Source organism: Haliotis asinina, chromosome 11 (assembly GCF_037392515.1).
Source record: "Haliotis asinina isolate JCU_RB_2024 chromosome 11, JCU_Hal_asi_v2, whole genome shotgun sequence".
Taxonomy (NCBI): domain Eukaryota; kingdom Metazoa; phylum Mollusca; class Gastropoda; order Lepetellida; family Haliotidae; genus Haliotis; species Haliotis asinina.
In genome coordinates, this window is record NC_090290.1 from 31,879,680 (window position 1) to 31,898,599 (window position 18,920).

The 18,920-nt window shown below is 42.9% G+C and overlaps 1 protein-coding gene across 1 annotated transcript in view; it reads left to right on the forward strand.

Moving 5' to 3' along the window:
* Positions 1–17,084, forward strand: part of LOC137255951 (adenylate cyclase type 1-like) — a 90,097-nt gene extending 73,013 nt beyond the window's left edge. Inside the window, exons 10-21 of the mRNA XM_067793560.1 lie at positions 682–823; positions 1,870–1,967; positions 2,374–2,458; positions 3,080–3,175; positions 5,110–5,408; positions 6,163–6,286; positions 6,958–7,077; positions 8,201–8,347; positions 9,199–9,297; positions 9,949–10,066; positions 11,233–11,357; positions 11,812–17,084. Of these exons, the coding sequence (XP_067649661.1) occupies positions 682–823; positions 1,870–1,967; positions 2,374–2,458; positions 3,080–3,175; positions 5,110–5,408; positions 6,163–6,286; positions 6,958–7,077; positions 8,201–8,347; positions 9,199–9,297; positions 9,949–10,066; positions 11,233–11,357; positions 11,812–14,292 (3,934 nt within the window). The 3' untranslated portion in view covers positions 14,293–17,084. The remainder of the gene's footprint in view (positions 1–681; positions 824–1,869; positions 1,968–2,373; positions 2,459–3,079; positions 3,176–5,109; positions 5,409–6,162; positions 6,287–6,957; positions 7,078–8,200; positions 8,348–9,198; positions 9,298–9,948; positions 10,067–11,232; positions 11,358–11,811) is intronic.
* The last annotated feature ends 1,836 nt before the right edge of the window (positions 17,085–18,920 follow it).

An 18,920-nucleotide genomic window follows, 5' to 3' on the forward strand; every position in this document is an offset into this window, starting at 1 on the left:
ATGACCCCGCCAGGAGAATGTGACCGACCTGTGTAATGGTATATCGTCGTGCGACGATGACCCCGCCAGGAGAATGTGACCGACCTGTGTAATGGTATATCGTCGTGCGACGATGACCCCGCCAGGAGAATGTGACCGACCTGTGTAATAGTGTATCGTCGTGCGACGATGACCCCGCCAGGAGAATGTGACTGTGTAATGGTATATCGTCGTGCGACGATGACCCCGCCAGGAGAATGTGACCGACCTGTGTAATAGTATATCGTCGTGCGACGATGACCCCGCCAGGAGAATGTGACTGTGTAATGGTATATCGTCGTGCGACGATGACCCCGCCAGGAGAATGTGACCGACCTGTGTAATAGTATATCGTCGTGCGACGATGACCCCGCCAGGAGAATGTGACCGACCTGTGTAATAGTATATCGTCGTGCGATGTGGTTCGTTGCCCGTCTTTTCCTGGATTGACTCTTATTACACTCTCTCCCTTGTAGCTTGATTTTGGTACACAGAATATATTTTTCTTCTAGGATCTGGAATAGAGATTCTTGACATTTGGTTCAGCAGCATTATTGCTCATATTGATAACCACACAGCGGTAGCGAATGATCACCTGTTCACTGACATGCTCTACCTTCCATGTATACCAGGGTGAGATATGATGTATGTGTGTTATTGTAGGCACTCCCACCTGCCTGAACCTCGGGATCGTGTCAACAAGTATCTGGCCCAGGCCATCACAGCTCGCAGTGTGGAGAGGGAGAAGACGAACCACGTGAATGTCATCACCCTCCGGTTCCGCTGCTCGGAGACTGAACGCAGAGTAAGGAACCACTCACGTCAGGGGAAAGTCTGCCTCTAATTATGTGTTATTGTAACTGACATCACAGACCGGTGAGATGATACTGTTCATGGTAGTGTAGGTCCACCCATGCAACTTGTATAACTGTTTCCTGAAATGATATTTTGTCTATGTATGTCTGTCTGTCTCCGTCTGTCTGTTTCACCATCTACCGTTACTATACTGAGTCAAAAAAGAAACTTCACATTCTTTCTTAAGGGCGCTATGAAGAACAAGAGATAGTAAGATGGTTAAACTGTTATTACTTCATTGATGAGTGATGAACTCGATACACTGACAGTGCCACAATCAGTTCCATTAGGCTACACCGCCATTCCAAAACATGGGTATACAGAATGCCAATTCACAGTATGGACGTCGAGAATGGAGATATGCAGCCCGCAACCGATTTCGAATGGTCTGTGAGGACAATCAGTCTCTAAAATCTCAGCCCAGGTTCGTGTAGCCGGCAGAAATCTGTCACGTAGGTGACGTAGCACGATTTGACGGTCGTCTGCTCGCGACGTCACACGTGGACGACCCGATTTTCCCGTTAGCAGCACGCCAACGGCACGTTCACTTTGCACATTTGACGATCGAGGCATTTAAAGTACCGTTAGAACTGTGGTTTAAAAGTGTTTTTTTTCAATTCTTGAGGCCAATGCAAACACGAGCAAATGAAGAAAAGAAGATGACGTGATCAACTGCACGTGCAAAACCTGATTTGGCAGTAACGTCATTTGCACGACGAATGGATGGGTTTGAGTGGGTTTTGCTAACGTTTTTCAAGAGTGGAAAGATAGGGATCCCATTTGGTTTCATAGATGTGTCATCAGAGAAAAATTACTCATTGTTTTTAAAACCACATTTTGTGAAGTTTCTTTTTTGACTCAGTATAGTTGATTATGACAACAAGTTCTCCGTTCTTGGATATAAACGTATCTGGTATCCCCTTTTCTCTGAACATAATATGGATAATGTCTGTGCCTCTGTTTGATATAGTGTGTGTATTGCTATTTTGTTGGCAGTATCAGACCGTGGAGGACTTTGCTTTTGGCGGCAGCCTCATCTGTTCCCTTCTGCTGTTGATGTGTGCTGCCGGACTCCAGGCGGTTATCCTTCCCAGGTGAGTGCAAATGTGACGTTGTAGGTGTGTTAAGATGTCCAGGTGAGATCTAGGTGCTTATCCACCTGATAGGAGGTCAGGTATATCTTGACACATGTGAGATCAGGTGCTTACCACACAGGTGAGATCAGATGGTAACTACACAGGTGAGATCTGATCCATGTTGGCAGGTGACATGAGAAGGTGGATGCATGGATGTCCAGCCTTCTACTTCCATGAGAACTGTGGATCTGGTTACTGCGTGATTGCTGCACATCTGCTGTGTTCAAGCTGACAACTTGCATAGTTTGTATGAAAAAAATGAATATACCCGTGCCCTGCGGCCCTTAATCTCGTCTAAGTAATATTTTTTATGATACTGACATTAATTTTTAAACATGCTCAGGCACTGTCATGTTTGTTTCAGGACACTGCTGCTCTTGATGCTGTTTCTTGCGTCCTTCACGTGGATCGCCATCGTCCTCATGCTTATTCTCAGTGTCAAGATCAAGGTCAGTTACATCCACGTTCTCAGTGTCAAGATCAAGGTCAGTTACATGCACGTTCTCAGTGTCAAGATCAAGGTCAGTTACATGCACGTTCTCAGTGTCAAGATCAAGGTCAGTTACATGCACGTTCTCAGTGTCAAGATCAAGGTCAGTTACATGCACGTTCTCAGTGTCAAGATCAAGGTCAGTTACATCCACGTTCTCAGTGTCAAGATCAAGGTCAGTTACATCCACGTTCTCAGTGTCAAGATCAAGGTCAGTTACATACACGTTCTCGGTGTCAAGATCAAGGTCAGTTACATGCACGTTCTCGGTGTCAAGATCAAGGTCAGTTACATGCACGTTCTCAGTGTCAAGATCAAATTCGGTTACATGTTCATTCTCAGTGTCAAGAACAAGGTCAGTTATATATTCATTCTCTGTGTTAAGACCAAGATCAGTCATATGCTCATTCTCGGTGTCAAGATCAAGGTCAGTTTCATGCCTATTCTCAGTGGCAAGGTTCCAGTCAACCACGTATTTGTGACGTTTGGTTTTTCGCGAGGACGTACAACAAGCTATAACCTGCACACTCTTTACATACATTTTAGAGATTGAATTTCTCCAACTGTTGGTTTATTCCAGTGCACACCTTTTGATATACGGAAGTCAGCCGCCCTGAGACTGTTTATTATGATAACTACCATCGTCCTCATCTACGCTACTGCTCAAGTCAATGTGGTGAGTACTTTTATCAGGCCAAAGACGTGTTCTCTAGAGAGACACCGTCTCCTTTGTCCGTGTTGGAAGGAGACGTTGTTGCTGCTGACGGTGATCATGCACACTTAATTCGGTTTTAGCCAGATATGTTTGATGTATTAAATTCTTCACATATACAACCGCATCATCCTGTACTATTAAATCGCTTTCATTTCAACCTTCGGGCCTTCTATTCAGGTAGCTGAATTCAATACGCAATGGAAAAGAACTCTTGCAACTGAACGCTTCAAAAGCATGTGGTCGATGATTCAAGATGCCATGTTCAAATACTGTCAGATTCGGTTCACATTAGATATAGTGTCATATGACGATCTATCTTAATTGAAACGCGGCCTTTCCATTTACTTGTTACCCCAGAGTAGGTCCTACCGGGGGCGGCAGATAATGGTTGGACTTTGTATATCAACCATATCATTACCCCTTTCATTTCTTCAAGAGGTTAATTTCTATTCGTCATCTGCCTAGGTTCTATTAATGGTCTCTAAATTTGGAATTGAGAAGATTTGCTCTTTTCGTCCCAAGTATCGTTTCTTTAAATCTTACATTTGAGTTAAAAAGAGGTATTTTTGTGAAAATCAATGATTTTCATCTGTGAGAGAAATAGTCTGAAATCAATCAGACTTTAGAGCTAGTCAGTTTAGGACTTTTTCGGAAATTAGGATGGACCGAGACGGGTACTTTTGCATCCTTTAAAATTAGAAAAAAATACTGTAATCTTCGTTATAGTTAAACGGTAATTATTCATTATCACACGAGAAGAAGATTTTTAAAACACCCATTCTCCTTTCCGTCTCAACATGGATATTCATTGAAATTAAATATTTAATTGTAGATTTCGTTTTTATGACGGAGGTAATTCTCTTACTGTCGATTTTCACGTGGCGAGGCCAGTTTTAACTGTCAGTCACAATTACCCATAATGGAGTCGTATTAGTGTCAGGGAAATGTGTCGATAACTGCCCACTTTGAGAACATAGGAGTGAAATTCGACAATACTGTAGTGAGATGTTGACTCCACGTCAAGGGCACTTGGAGAACTACACCGGTGCACCAAGGTACATAAATACTCATTTATGATATGTTCAGCACTGCATCACAGTAAGCCAGAAAAATCAAAATCCCATTGACATGATTATGGATTATTTGGAATCAAATAACACGTCGTGAATACAGCGAACTGTCCTCATAGAAAACACATTTTATATTTAGTATATGGTTAGTTGTAGTTTCCCGGCGGTATGGCAGGAGTTCTGTCTTCAGTGCCTCATTAAGAAATGTGTATACAACAGACATTTCTTATGCGGATTAACACGATGGTTATGTAACATTTTCTGATTATTCTGGGATCAATAACCTCAGTGTTGCTATTTTGGACATGTCCTCAGAAACTATTTGAAGTATGAACCGTAAATCAGAATAATGGTGTGTCTGCACCATTGCAGCCACATTGAGAATATCATTTCCGCCTATTTTTCACCTTTCCGCATGTCTCATTAAGGCAAATATCAATAATACTATACTTAGAGTTTCACTGAAACCTCACCACAATGACCTAGTATGTTGCTGACACGTGGGGATATTACAGAAGATACCGTTCTCGCCGCCGTTAAACAGACTTAGCGGAATTTATAATAAATCACCGAGATTTAATTCAAGATGGCTTAGGTCCAGAATAACGCGTGTATGTTGATCATGGTAAACATCACTCTCCAACAGATTCAACTCTACCCATCCAAGCAGAAGGATCACACCGTAGACCGAGCTTCGATTCCCAACCTAAGAATATTATGTGACATCACGGACGCATTGCTTTCTTGCTGAACTGTTTCATTCTTCCTTCATAGGCTGTGTGACTTGTTCCTGCGTTGTTTCCAACCTTGATGTTTTCATTACAGTTCTGCTGCAAGGGCGGGAATATATTCGCCTTTCTCACCAACATCACGATGACGTCATCCACCGACAGCCATCTCAAGTGCGCGATGCCGCAGTACATCTATCTTAGTGCCATTGTGTCTTTCATCTGTGTCTCGGTGTTCCTCAAACTATCCTCCTGCATCCGTCTGGTTCTCATGCTTATCATGGCGGCGTTCTACTTGGTGCTCATGGAGTATACACATAAAATAGTCTTCGACAATTTTGACGGCAAAGGCCTGAATTCGGGGGACTCACTAGGCGCCGCGGAGATTATTAGAAGGTAAATCTGTTATAGGTGTCAAACTACAATACAGACACGGCTCTCTGTGGATGCACAAGGTAGCTTGGAAACTGTCGTTATTTTCATACACTACGGGTTGCATAATTTGTCTTTGGGAAAAAACAGACATGGTTCCAGAAAATACTAAGAATAATGAATGCGGTTGACAGTTTTAAACAGAAATGGATTATGTGTCCTGAATTTATTTTGATTTCTTACAAGAAAATGTAATCGTATGTCAGGTAGTACTGAAAGAAAACCTCAGCGTTAAGGTCAACGTCAGGTCAGCGTTAGGTCAGCGTTAGGTCGCAACTTAATGGGCACATGTCAGGAACATGCGACCATATCAAAATCACACAGTTGGGTCTTTGAGTTTTTTCCTGACACTAACATAAAATGCTATCCTCACAGTTGCCTATTTTAAACATAGACATACTCTTGCTCAGTTTAGATCTCGGTCTCAGAAACTACCAACAGAAACTGGCAGGTATATTGGGGAGGCTAGACATGACAGATTATGTAATGAGCACTGCTTCTGTTTGTAAATTGCCATATATAGAAGATTATATCACTTTTTACTTTATGCTAAATATCAAGCATTGCGACGTCTGTACATACCTTTACAATTTTATGAATATCCAACAACCCAAAAAATTAATACACTTCTGCAGTCATGAAATTCAAGCATCTTAAAGAAGGAGATTAGTGAATGGCGAGTATCTCTGGAACTACCCTTTCCTTCTGTGTGTTTCAGCGACCCCCTGATCCCCACCCATGTGTCCGGCATCGTGTGTATCATCATCTTCATCATCACCTTGTTTGTCCAGGGCCGGCAACAGGAGTGGACAAACAGACTGGATTTCCTGTGGAAGGCTCAGGTGCGTGTCAAGCTCGCTGTGCGTCAATGTGTCAGGGGTTTAGTCGTTACAGGACCCTTCTCTACTGTCATGGAAGTCATGTAGCGGGAAACTAGGACTTGACTTCATAAACGGGCTCATTGTATAAGTTGTATACCCACTCACAAAGTTGTTTAGACATGTATCGATTTCGGCAGTCGAAGGTAACACTTCCTTCGAATGCGCACAGTATGATCGAAGGGAGATAACTTCAGTGACCTGCTACCCGTGATGCTCGTTTGCTTGTCACGAACCACTCATTCTTATTAATATGAACGATTGTATTCTAATAGAATGAGTGTAAATGGATGACAACTTCTTTAATACTGGAACACGACGTTTCGATACAGGTTCTTGTATCGTTTTCAAAGTGTAACCTGTATCGAAACGTCGTGTTCCAGTATTAAAGAAGTTGTCATCAATTACACTTTGAAAACGATACAAGAACCTGTATCGAAACGTCATGTTCCAGTATTAAAGAAGTTGTCATCCATATACACTCATTCTATTTACTTCCAACTTCTAAAATATGCCTCTCATGCAAGATTGTATTCTACTGTTAGCATGAACGACAAACATTTTCTTGGGTCAGCCTTGTGTCTCGTGTTCGAGTGTGTGAAGTCTATGTAATGTTGTGGTAATGGGGTCTACAGGCGACCGAGGAGAAGATCGAGATGACAGACCTGCAGACCAACAACCGCCAGATCCTCTGTAACCTACTCCCAACCCACGTCGCCGCACACTTCATCGACAATGGCAACAGGAGTCACATGGTCGGTTCATGACACTCAAAATCTATCTTTAATTGGAAATACCCAGGGAATGTATTCATATTCGGTATTGCTAAACGTACTGCTAGATGCATTTTCAGCCTTTACTTTCTTCACAAAAAAACATTCAGAAATTATGAAACTATTGATATGAAGATATGAAACCAAACAAGAAGCATGATTCAATATAAAGTGTTCCAGAGCACTGCCTGTTGACTGTATTCACAGTGCCCAAAGCGTTTGTTACCAGGCCACTCTCATTCATCGTGGCCCTAAGATGATCGTAACTTCCATGCTTTAACGTGCTTTACCACAACGATCGTTTTGAGGAACGGGGCCTGACAGCCAGCATATATGTCCCCTCGTGTGCCCGGTGTATGAACGAGTTGTCTCCCAACAGGAGCTGTACAGCCAACATATATGTCCCCTCGTGTGCCCGATGTATGAACGAGTTGTCTCCCAACAGGAGCTGTACAGCCAACATATATGTCCCCTCGTGTGCCCGATGTATGAACGAGTTGTTTCCCAACAGGAGCTGTAGAGCCAACATATATGTCCCCTCGTGTGGCCGATGTATGAACGAGCTGTCTCCCAACAGGAGCTGTAGAGCCAGCATGTATGTCCCCTCGTGTGCCCGGTGTGTGAACGAGCTGTCTCCCAACAGGAGCTGTACAGCCAACATATATGTCCCCTCGTGTGCCCGATGTATGAACGAGCTGTCTCCCAACAGGAGCTGTAGAGCCAGCATGTATGTCCCCTCGTGTGCCCGGTGTGTGAACGAGCTGTCTCCCAACAGGAGCTGTACAGCCAACATATATGTCCCCTCGTGTGCCCGGTGTGTGAACGAGTTGTCTCCCAACAGGAGCTGTACAGCCAGCATATATGTCCCCTCTTGTGCCCGGTGTGTGAACGAGTTGTCTCCCAACAGGAGCTGTACAGCCAGCATATATGTCCCCTCGTGTGCCCGGTGTGTGAACGAGCTGTCTCCCAACAGGAGCTGTACAGCCAACATATATGTCCCCTCGTGTGCCCGATGTATGAACGAGCTGTCTCCCAACAGGAGCTGTACAGCCAACATATATGTCCCCTCTTGTGCCAGGTGTATGAACGAGTTGTCTCCCAACAGGAGCTGTACAGCCAGCAGTATACTAAGGTGGGCGTCGTGTTCGCCTCCATTCCGAACTTCTCCGACTTCTACATCGAGCTTGATGCCAACAATCAGGGCGTGGAGTGTCTCCGGGTACTGAACGAAATCATCGCAGACTTCGACGAGGTGGGGCTCTTCAAAAGAGTGGTTCATTTGATCATTTTAAAATGCAGTGCATAACATATCTGAAAAGCTGTGTTTATCATACAATTTGAAACGTATAATTCCTTCCTTAATAATATCAAAACACTGAAAAAGATTGCTGTAGACATCTGTTATGACAGTAGTTATTCTGATAACCTTCAGGATCAACATCTTTTGGGTCATGTAAACGCTTTCAGATTGTACCCAAATATTGAGATTGGCTTAAGTAAGTGAGTGAGTTTAGTTTTACGCTGCACTCGGCAATATTCCAGCCATGTGACGGCTGTCTGTACATAATCCAGCCTGGACCAGACAAAACAGTGAACAATAGCATAAGCATCGATCTGCAGAATTCGGTCATTGTTATGACAAGTTTAGTCGCCTTTAGTGGCAAGCATGTGTTGCCGAAAGGTGAATTCTACCCTGCATCAACACTGGTGGATTGGTTGAAGATATCGTTGGATTTGGTTCTGATGCAATTTATGACCCAGCCCCGAGTATCGTCTTATCCCAAAGTGAATCCTCTTATTCCCCACGGTCACGTCTTTACCCACTGTATCGTCTTATCCCCAACTGTGTTGCTTCTGCTGTCAGTCAGTGATTTGTCTGGGCTCACTAGTGGGTTTGGGACTCAGTTCATTGGTGGTTCAACTGTTACATAAAGCAGCTGGGTTTCAGATTTTTCATGTGGCATGATGTTTCCTGTATATCGTTTGGATTGCCGAATACCTTATTTGCTAAGAGTGGAATCAATTATGCAGTAGCGTTATTTTGAAATACCCCTTCGGTATTTTAACGTTACTTTGACCCTTCACTTCATGTATTTTATTCAGCTGTTGAATGAACCTCGCTTCCGAGCTATAGACAAGATCAAGACCATCGGCAGCACGTACATGACAGCCATTGGTCTAATGCCGGAACATCTGATCCAGGTGAGAGATACTGCACCCCACACTCATGAACTCCGTGATCTCAGAGCACTTGATAGTTTTACAGCACCGCTTGTTTGATTACAGTCTTCCAACATTGATCGTGTATTATGTGGCTTATTATCGTACCTGTTATTCACAAATATGATCCGTTTTTGGCGATCAGCAGCCCATTTTTATAATGAGTGAGTTGAGTTTCACGCCGCACTCAGCAATATTCCAGCTATATGGCGGCGGTCTGTAAATAATCGAGTGATCAACAACATGAGCATCGATCTGCACAATTGGGAACCGATGACATGTGTCAACCAAGTCAGCGAGCCTGACCACCCGATCCCGTTAGTCGCCTCTTTCTACAAGCAGAGTCGCCTTTTATGGCAAGCATGGGTTGCTGAAGGCCTATTCTACCCCGGACTTTCACGGGTCCATTTTTATAATGTATTGTCAGAAATAGTTGTCTGCTTTGGACGATGTATACCAGCAAGTTTTAACTATCTTTGCAATACTCTAGGCATATTGCAGTCCGTCAATGACTGATTATTTAACTTCTTGTATTTATTGTGTATGTGCAACCTTTTCGTCACGATATGGATGAAACATTACTCACTCACGCAAGTATGAACCTGATTGGTGAAGGTGATGCGTTTGTTGCAGGATAACGACGTCTCCGTGACGCACCACATGACCGTGCTGGCGGAGTTTGTGTTTGCGATGAAGGAGAAACTCAGGAACATCAACGAGAACTCCTACAACAATTTTGTTCTTAAAGTCGGTAAGTAGTGCAATGTCAGGACCGCTGTTAAATAAACGTTGAGGTCCTGCGTCATGCGACTTTCCTGGTCGTCTTGGTGAATCTGAATTATGGGTAAACAGCATAGGCAATGGTTTTACACAGTGAGTTGCAATATTCCATCACAATGAAAGGCAGCAGACACCAGACATGGGCTTTACACAGTATGCTCGTGTAGGAACTGAGCCGAGTGACCGCTCTAACAACTACACTGCATATCTGAGAGCTAATCAGACCTAACGCTGGTATTCTGTTTGTGATGGTTGCTGATAATAAATACAAGTGAAACATGTCTGCGATTACATATATGAAATGAAATGACATAAAACCGGCAACATAAATATCCCCTAACAGCAAACATATTTTTGTAACTTTTGCCTGAATCGTTTGTCAGTATTTATGGAGCGTTTCATTAGCTTCCAGACTCGTGACGTAACTGAATCAGCCACACTAATGACTATGTCGTGTATCATATTTCATTTCTATGTGATAACGTGAATTATAAACCAAGTGTATGGGAAACTTATCATTTCGTTATATGTAAGCTATGAATGAGACTGAGGCGTGTGATCGTGAATGTATATAATGAGATGGGTTCATACAAGGGCCCTGTTAGATCCGCGAAGGTCTGGCTAGAATAGACCTTCAGCAACCCATGCTTGCCACAAAAGGCGATTGTGTTTGTCGCAAGAAGTGACTAACAGGATCGGGTGGTCAGGCTCACTGACATGGTTGCCACATATCATCGACTCCTAATTGTGCAGATCGATGCTCATGATTTTGATCACTGGATTGTCTGGTCCAGACACGATTATCTACGGACTGCCGCCACATAGCTGGAATACTGCGTCATAAATAGAGCGGCGTGAAACTAAACTAACTCACACACTATTTCGTGTTAATTATTGCTGTCGCAATGTCATAGCACATGAGTGACATAGTTACTCACAGTATCGACAACTGCTTTATCTAGACAGAGGGCCTCGGACATATATCACTTTTATGGGGTAAAATATTGAACACCTACGTCACCTCCATAATTATTACTGCTGCATGAAAAAAAGATATTAAGAATTTGGTTTAAGTAATGTCATGCAATACTCCATGTCGGTTTGATTCCATCTCGGATCGTATTGTCTTATTCCCAGGGATGAACATCGGCCCAGTGGTTGCAGGCGTGATCGGGGCGAGGAAGCCCCAATACGACATCTGGGGAAACACTGTCAATGTAGCTAGTCGCATGGAAAGTACTGGCAGGCCAGATTACATACAGGCAAGTAGTTCCTCTTCCCTTTCAGAAGAAAATACAAAAACGTACAGCTGAACATGCCTTATACATACTGATGCACAGAAAAGATATTTCACAGAGGAAAGTATTTAAGTTTGGATGTGAGGACTATAACATTTCCAAGCATGTAAAGACGATGTGTCTTAAGTTATTTGTCTGTTCACAATTAGTATGGTTTGATAGCTTAAACATGCGTAATTGCGTTCGCTGCCACAATACAGAATACATGCAATACAGACCCATGCTTGCCATAAGAGGCAACTGACACGGTTGATATATATCATATCATATCGACATCAATCATTGGATTGTCTAGTTCAGATTCGACTACTTCGGATTCGCCGCCATGCAGCTGAAATATTGAGTGTGACGTTAAACAAGAACATATTCATGTATAGTATTGACATATCTATAACCATGCTTCGTTTCCCACCTGCAGGTGACTGAGGAGGTGTACTCGCGGCTGAAGGAGGTGTATGAATTCAAATGTCGTGGCAAGATCAGCATCAAAGGAAAAGGGGAAATGATCACGTACTTCCTGGTTTGCCGGAAGTCGGGAGGCTTCTTCCCTGACTATCCTTCCCCTCTTTCACCCGACAGCCCTCGATTACCCAGACCACCGTCACGTGAATCTCGCGAGAGTATGTCATTGAGATATGGAAGTGGAAATAACATCAGGGACTCTGTTAAACAGGGCTCGTTGACCTCTCAAGGACGTGGTGGCAACGGCTATGGTGCTATTAGCTTAGAACGGCAACCAAGTTTAGATTCGCAGAGAGGTAACATGCCCACTCCTCCTGGGAGTTTGAGTAAGAATTCAAGGAGGAAGAACAGCAATGACAGCCCGAGGAACCCACTCCGGAAACTGAGCAATTCCTCCGTAACAAATTGTTTGTCTGGTGACGTGAACACTCAGGGCAGAGTGGAGTCCCCAGAACTGCCAGCAATACATTACATGAATATCAAGATGCAGGGTAAGACAGATAGGTCAAGATGCAATGTTATACAAAATGCAATGTTTGATAGTCTCAAAGAATCGAATAACGAAAACACAATATACAGAAACGTGCCTTCTCATTGTACAAGTCCCACTGACTCCTCCGCTGCCACAAGCCCGGCAAGTGTTCGCAGTCAGAATCAGATGACGCAGACTTTCCAGGTACAGAGTTCCTCCCAGCCAATAAGAAGAACCACGCATGACATGGCGAGTAAACCTCCCAGTGGGAACCCAACGGCTCTTTATGCCCGACCCACTCCTCTAGTGTTTGCAGGCGTAGCCCCTTTTATGAAACAACCAATGAAAATGGCAAGTCCTGACGATTCCATTCCCGAGGATCCAAATATCAGAAATAGTAAAGCATTCTTACTTGAAAAGGATATGCCAGAGAAAGAGATTATACCAATGAGCAATATTATCAAAGAATTAGGTCAGGTGGTCTCCCCTTCTCATCCAAACCGACCTTTCCTGAAGAGTGTAGCTCGTCCTCCACTTTCGGCTACTCCTATCCGTCAGGACGGGGAGAAATTTGTGACAGCAGTCTATAGAGAACCCATTGACAGGTCTCACTCTTCTACCCCGTCTCAGAAAAGCAATGCCTCTTCAGAAAGGAATTCTACCAACGGTGAAAAGAAGTCTCCTCCCAAACCTGCACCCAAACCAGAGATTCGACGATCATCGTCTGGGTCAAGGGAAAGTAACTCTTCAGGCTCCACCCTGACGCCAACATCTGCCCTTGTGGTCAGTGTTGATGGTAAGACTATGTCTATCCTCCCTCCTAGCCCAGAAAGCCCATCTCTTGCGTTGAGGAGGGTGCCGTCGGGTGGAGACAAACATAAAGCGAATGGTGTTTTGTCCGAAGAAAGCCTACCGACACAGTCCCCGAGAATGCCAAAAATACGATCTTCACCCTGTAAGAGGCCACTGACAAATGTGTCCGATGATGACAAAGACTCTGTTAGTTCTCGACCTATGAGTGACAATTCATCAATTGTGCTGTTACAACCAATAGAACTTAAACCTTCCCGACCTGCCTATATACGCCAGATTACTTTGCCAGAAGGGAAGTATTATGACTTAGATATGAGGTATTTTGATGTTCCCTATCGCAGTCTGGATAGGCAGATTTCAAGGTCCAGTGATACTATCAACAGTATACCAAGATGTCCACCTACGCCAAAGTTCCCAGTCCCTTCAGCATCGTCATCGCTCACTCAGCTACTACAGGAGCTCACTGGAGAACCCCACTGTCAAAGTGACGGACTCCCCTCTCCTAGACTCAGACTGAGCAGCCCAAGAGCAGGGCGTTCTCCACGAGACGTTAGCAAGGCCACTCGAATTCCCAGACCAAAAACTGCAAACCAAACCGGCCCGACGAAACCAGACAGTGATGATCCTAAAGAAAACGATTCTTCAAAAACTGTTCCAACTCAGCACAACCGTCTATCCATTAACCCCTTCCAAGTAAAACGTCGCCAGGCCCACACCATGCCGCCACGACACTGTAGAAGTCTGGACTATATCCCCAGCGACCGCGAGGATTACGCTTCAGCTATTTCATCCAACGCTTCATCAACGTGTGGAAGTCCTAAAATAAAGCATTCATATTTGATCCCACTGATATTCGGGAAACAACCCACGACCCTTGACAACATCAGCGTGTCCTCCCTCGCCAGCAGCAGCGAAATGTCCAAGAGTGACCCTGCCGTGAACTTTGACTCTGGGTCAGCAGCATATGAATCTGAGTATGATAATTATAGACCAGGAATGGCTAGTGACGAGGACTACTTTGTTCCTGACGTTGTCAGCGATGTAGATATTGATATGTTTGACGACATCAACATTGACAATGTTACTGTAAGCGATTCCTACAGCCTTGAAATGCCCATTCGCCGCCTACACAAGAAGGTAACAGATGTATGATATGTATGATACATTCACTTGTCCCGCTTTTATTCTCATTTGTGTTACCTATTTGGTGATGACCTTAAAGGAGAGATTGTGTTCAGGTATGAAGATGACTATGATGACTGCAGTTGTCAAATGCAGATACGAGAAATGTCAATAGAAACATGACAAAGACACCAATGAGATTAGTTTTTGTGGTGCTGCTTATGTCTGTTTTTACCTTATGAAGCTGAACTAGGTTTTCCAATGCTGACTATAATGTCCCCCATGTGCCAGCCGGGCATGTTTCAAATCACACTTATATTGCTTTTATTCCGTTGGTTGTCTGAGAATTTGGTCTTGTTTGGAGGAGAGCCAACACAAAGCTCCTTGTAATCGGCTGTTTTACGATCGAATTCATGGTTGAATGTGCAAAGGATCTTCGCAGCATTTGGACCCTGTCGTGCCCCTGAGGTCAGCTGTATTTAGTATATTTTACACTTGACAACGTTAGAGTGATAGATGAACTGTTGTGACGGGGGAAACCCTTCAGCATAATGACAAGCTGCGAGTATTACCAGGCACAACTCGCCGTGTGTTGAGTCCATCCATTGACTGATATTGTCGGATAACCTGTGAGTCCGTGGTCCAGCTGCTGGTTTGAACGTCTATGGGCAAGTGATAAACACAGGAGGCCTTGTATATCTGCATGACATGTATATCTTTGATAAAGGATGCTTCAAATGTCTCATGCTCTCTTCGCTGGTTGTAAGTGACATTAGTTACAAATAGCCCGTGTACTGACTGATATGTTAGCTACTACTCACACTTTTTGTGTCACTTACTCAACCAGAGTGCTCAGTGCTTTCATGTTTTGGTGTACTACTTATCACGGTTTTGGATGAGAATTGAAAACATAACCTTAGGTTGACAGGGAACCAACTCACAGAAATACTATACCATCGAGTAAGAGCATATTACAACATTAATACTTCATTCTCATCTGTCTGTCAGCACTGTACCATGATACTGGGGTTCACTACACTGGGGAACATCTGTGATCTGCGTCGTACAGGTTCCTCTGCGTCGAATCATCTGATTGTGTGGATTTGTCCCTAGGACGTTGCGTTGTTGTGGATGGAAAACCCATTTTCTCTCTTATGCATGGCTTGTCAGAACAATATTCGTTCTCCTGTATTTTAAACAAGGTGAACATAGAGAAAAACTTCACTCATTCTTTGGTTAGGTGAAGGTAACCAATGTGTCTCACTTACGCCAGTTCATACCAGTCCGCGTCGAAGGTGTTCAATTTGATCCATGGCATATTCTTGAGCCCAGTGTGACATTGAATACACAGACTCGTTACTGCAAATATGTGCCCCGCCTTGATTCTGTTGTTTGCAAGAGACCCTGGTGTATTTCTACCAAAGTGCGACTGAGACACTTTATGGAACGAAAACGTGGAAATTCTCTTCGAACAGGGAGAATGTTTTAATGCGAGAAGAACGTTATAATTGCAGTTGAACTGGAACCACTGACGTGTTAATGTGCATAATATACTTGATGTATGGCGTGATGTTCGTGATACCTTGAATGTCAACGTGCGTATTTATACTTACTAATATTTATGAACATGTATCTTTTAAACCATGATCCATGAAAGGTCAAGATTCTTGTAAATACCATTGGTTGTCTGACTTAATGCCCTTGTATTTATTCCATTACTTCATGAACTGTATATGTGATTTTAAGAACAATCATTCGTGATTTGCACACATCAGCTCATTCCTCAAGAAGGAGGATTTATAGAACTACCAGATAGTTTTGTTTGAGCTCACAACTGTCGATTTTTGTTGTCGAAAAACCAAGAGAACTGAAGAGAATGCAGATTTATTGGGTTAGTGGGTTAGTGAACAGTTTCTGTATGTCTTCTCCACTGTGAACAGTGGCACCTGGATGGACCAGTTGATGTTGTAGCACCAAGCGATATAGCTGAAGGTCTGTTGTTAGTTAAAGCATGAGGGTTACCATTACAGTTGCGCGGTGTACATTTTTTTAATTTGGGCAATGGAAGAACGGAACTTTCAATAACATGTTGGTTGTAAAATAAATATGTTGTGTGTTTCAACGAGCATCTTCATTTCTTCGTATAAATGCACCAAATCAGATTCATGCATGCCAAAGTTGAACATCCAGGGCTGACTATTATTTGTTATTTAGTCCTTGGCCATGTTCACCCTTGTCTAACATTATCAAACCAAGTTAAGACGTCAAATTTCTGATGTCGCAGCCTGAATCAGCTGGTTTACATATTCACCGTGTAACCGCAATGCATGGACTATTGTGTTGAACTCGTTAGCATGTAGACTCGGCGTGTGTAGTCCTGACCCGAACAGAACGTATGCTTTCTAACAGATGCCAAGGATAATGCTGCCTGAAGATAGCTCACAAGTATGCGCTGAGCGTAAAACTGTTCATTGTAGGCCTAGGGTTTACTCCTTTAGTATTCATTCATCGAATACAGGATCGGTGTGTGTACATATGTACAGATATGGCTGCCTTTGCGAGATATTCTCACAGAAAGCATATGTTCTTTTGTCGGGAAAGGAAGATATCATGAATGTAAATGCAATTGTTGAACCCAGCACGTTATGTACTCACGGGATCTATATTATGCAAGTTTTGACTGATTCCTGGTTTTGTGAAACAGTCATACCGTTAGCAGTTTCTTGCTTCCCTCTATTCGGATGTTATCGGTATGTCCCGGAGATCACCGAAGGTATTCCATGCATTTTTGTACGAAATAAAATCACATTTGTCGAGCCATATGTATTGTTTTAATGTTATTTATTATATTTGTGACAAATAGGTAGACCAATTCTTATGATATCAATCACTGGAATGTTCAGACTACCAGCATCATCCATTTGGAATGTTTTGAGCGCAGCGTTAATAAGCAACAAGGAACACAGCAAATGGACACTCGACTGCAAAACAGCAATAACAACTGTACTGCACGCATGAAGCTACCAGCATTAAAACAACAAATGAGGTAACTGGTGTAAATAGGTTGTATTTACTACAGGATCAGTACAACAAATAAGAGGATTGGTGTAAATATGTTGTATTTACTGTAGGGTCAATACAACAAATGAAGTCGCTGATGTAAATAGGTTTTCATTTACTATAGGATCAATACAAGAAATGAGGTGACTGAACGAATGGTGTTTAAAGCCACATTTGTAAGCCTACTGAATAACAAGTACAAAGACAGGTTCTTTGTCAGTGGTTTGACAGCATGATTTATGTCTCGCCTCGAGCAGCGACACAAACACAGCCACAGATACGACAATCAGAGGATGCGGCCCACAGCGGAGCCATTGTCTGCCTAAATATTGGAAACGTTGTGACATATAACGGTCTGTCATTCCACACCTTCACTTTAGGCGGGGAAAGGATCGATGTGATGGATTTAGCCTCGTACTATGAAGTTCTCATGTTTTTAAAATCTGGGGAATAATCTTTTCAAGCGGTCTTGAAGAAATGACTTCATTAAATTTCGAGCTGCAGTTTTCCAAAAATAGAAAAAAATATTATATTGGTGATAAAGCTGTTCCCGAACTTTGATAGGTTTTACACATTTGTAATCCCCCCCTGATCCGTCTGAACACTTTTTCAAAAGTTTGAACACTATACGGTTTACATTTATTTTGGGGCGGAAAGCACTATAAAATCAAAAGAAAACTGTTGACTAAAGACTACTCTAATAGCGACTGTAAACTGATGGATATGATAATTATATTTTTGTAACTATATGCAGATTAAATGGCTAATGAGATTACTGATCTCAAAACGGTTGTGGCGGCACCTAGCATTTGAGACATTATCAACTTTTGGTGACATTAATCTTTACAGTTTTCCACCGGACAAAATACAATCCTACTCCAAAAATATGTCTTCTTTGAGCGGCATTTTTGAAGTTGGAAGTGCAATACAGAACAAACTCTGTGGAAAACAACTTCGATCACTAGTATTCGCGAGAGCGACGTTTCGGTGCAGATTCTTATACTTTTGTCAAGCATGATTGAACCTGTACCCAAACGTCGCTCTCGCGTTTTTATCCATAAAGATGGTTCTTCATTCCCAAAGTATGAACATCACTCTTTGTAAAGGTGCTGTTTCATGTTATATATGTGTCCATTTTAAAACTAAAAAGTGCTAAATTAATTAATGGTTTCATGCGCATGCCTCGTCGTACCTTTTATCGATAGCATACTAGGCACATAAAGAAAATGTGCATACTAAAAATTAAAATCTAACTTTATCAAATCTGTGTTGACGCATAAGGATATAAATTCAGAGATGAGTGACATGTATCCAACATGCACGCACGTGCCATGTTCCATGACGTCAAAACGTTGCACGTGCATTCCGGCAAAGAGAAACACAGCAAATGAATGCCACACAATACTGTCACTTTGGAAAGATCAACCCCTGCCCTTCTGATCCTTCAAAAAATTAAACGGCTATTGAAACGCATAGCATGCCAAGGCTAACGTCTGCACAATGTCATGAAGCCATTGGGATGGTCAGTAGGGGAATGTATCAACGACAAGTGGCGGCACATTTCCACTGCCACCGGAACACATTTCTGCTCTGGTGAG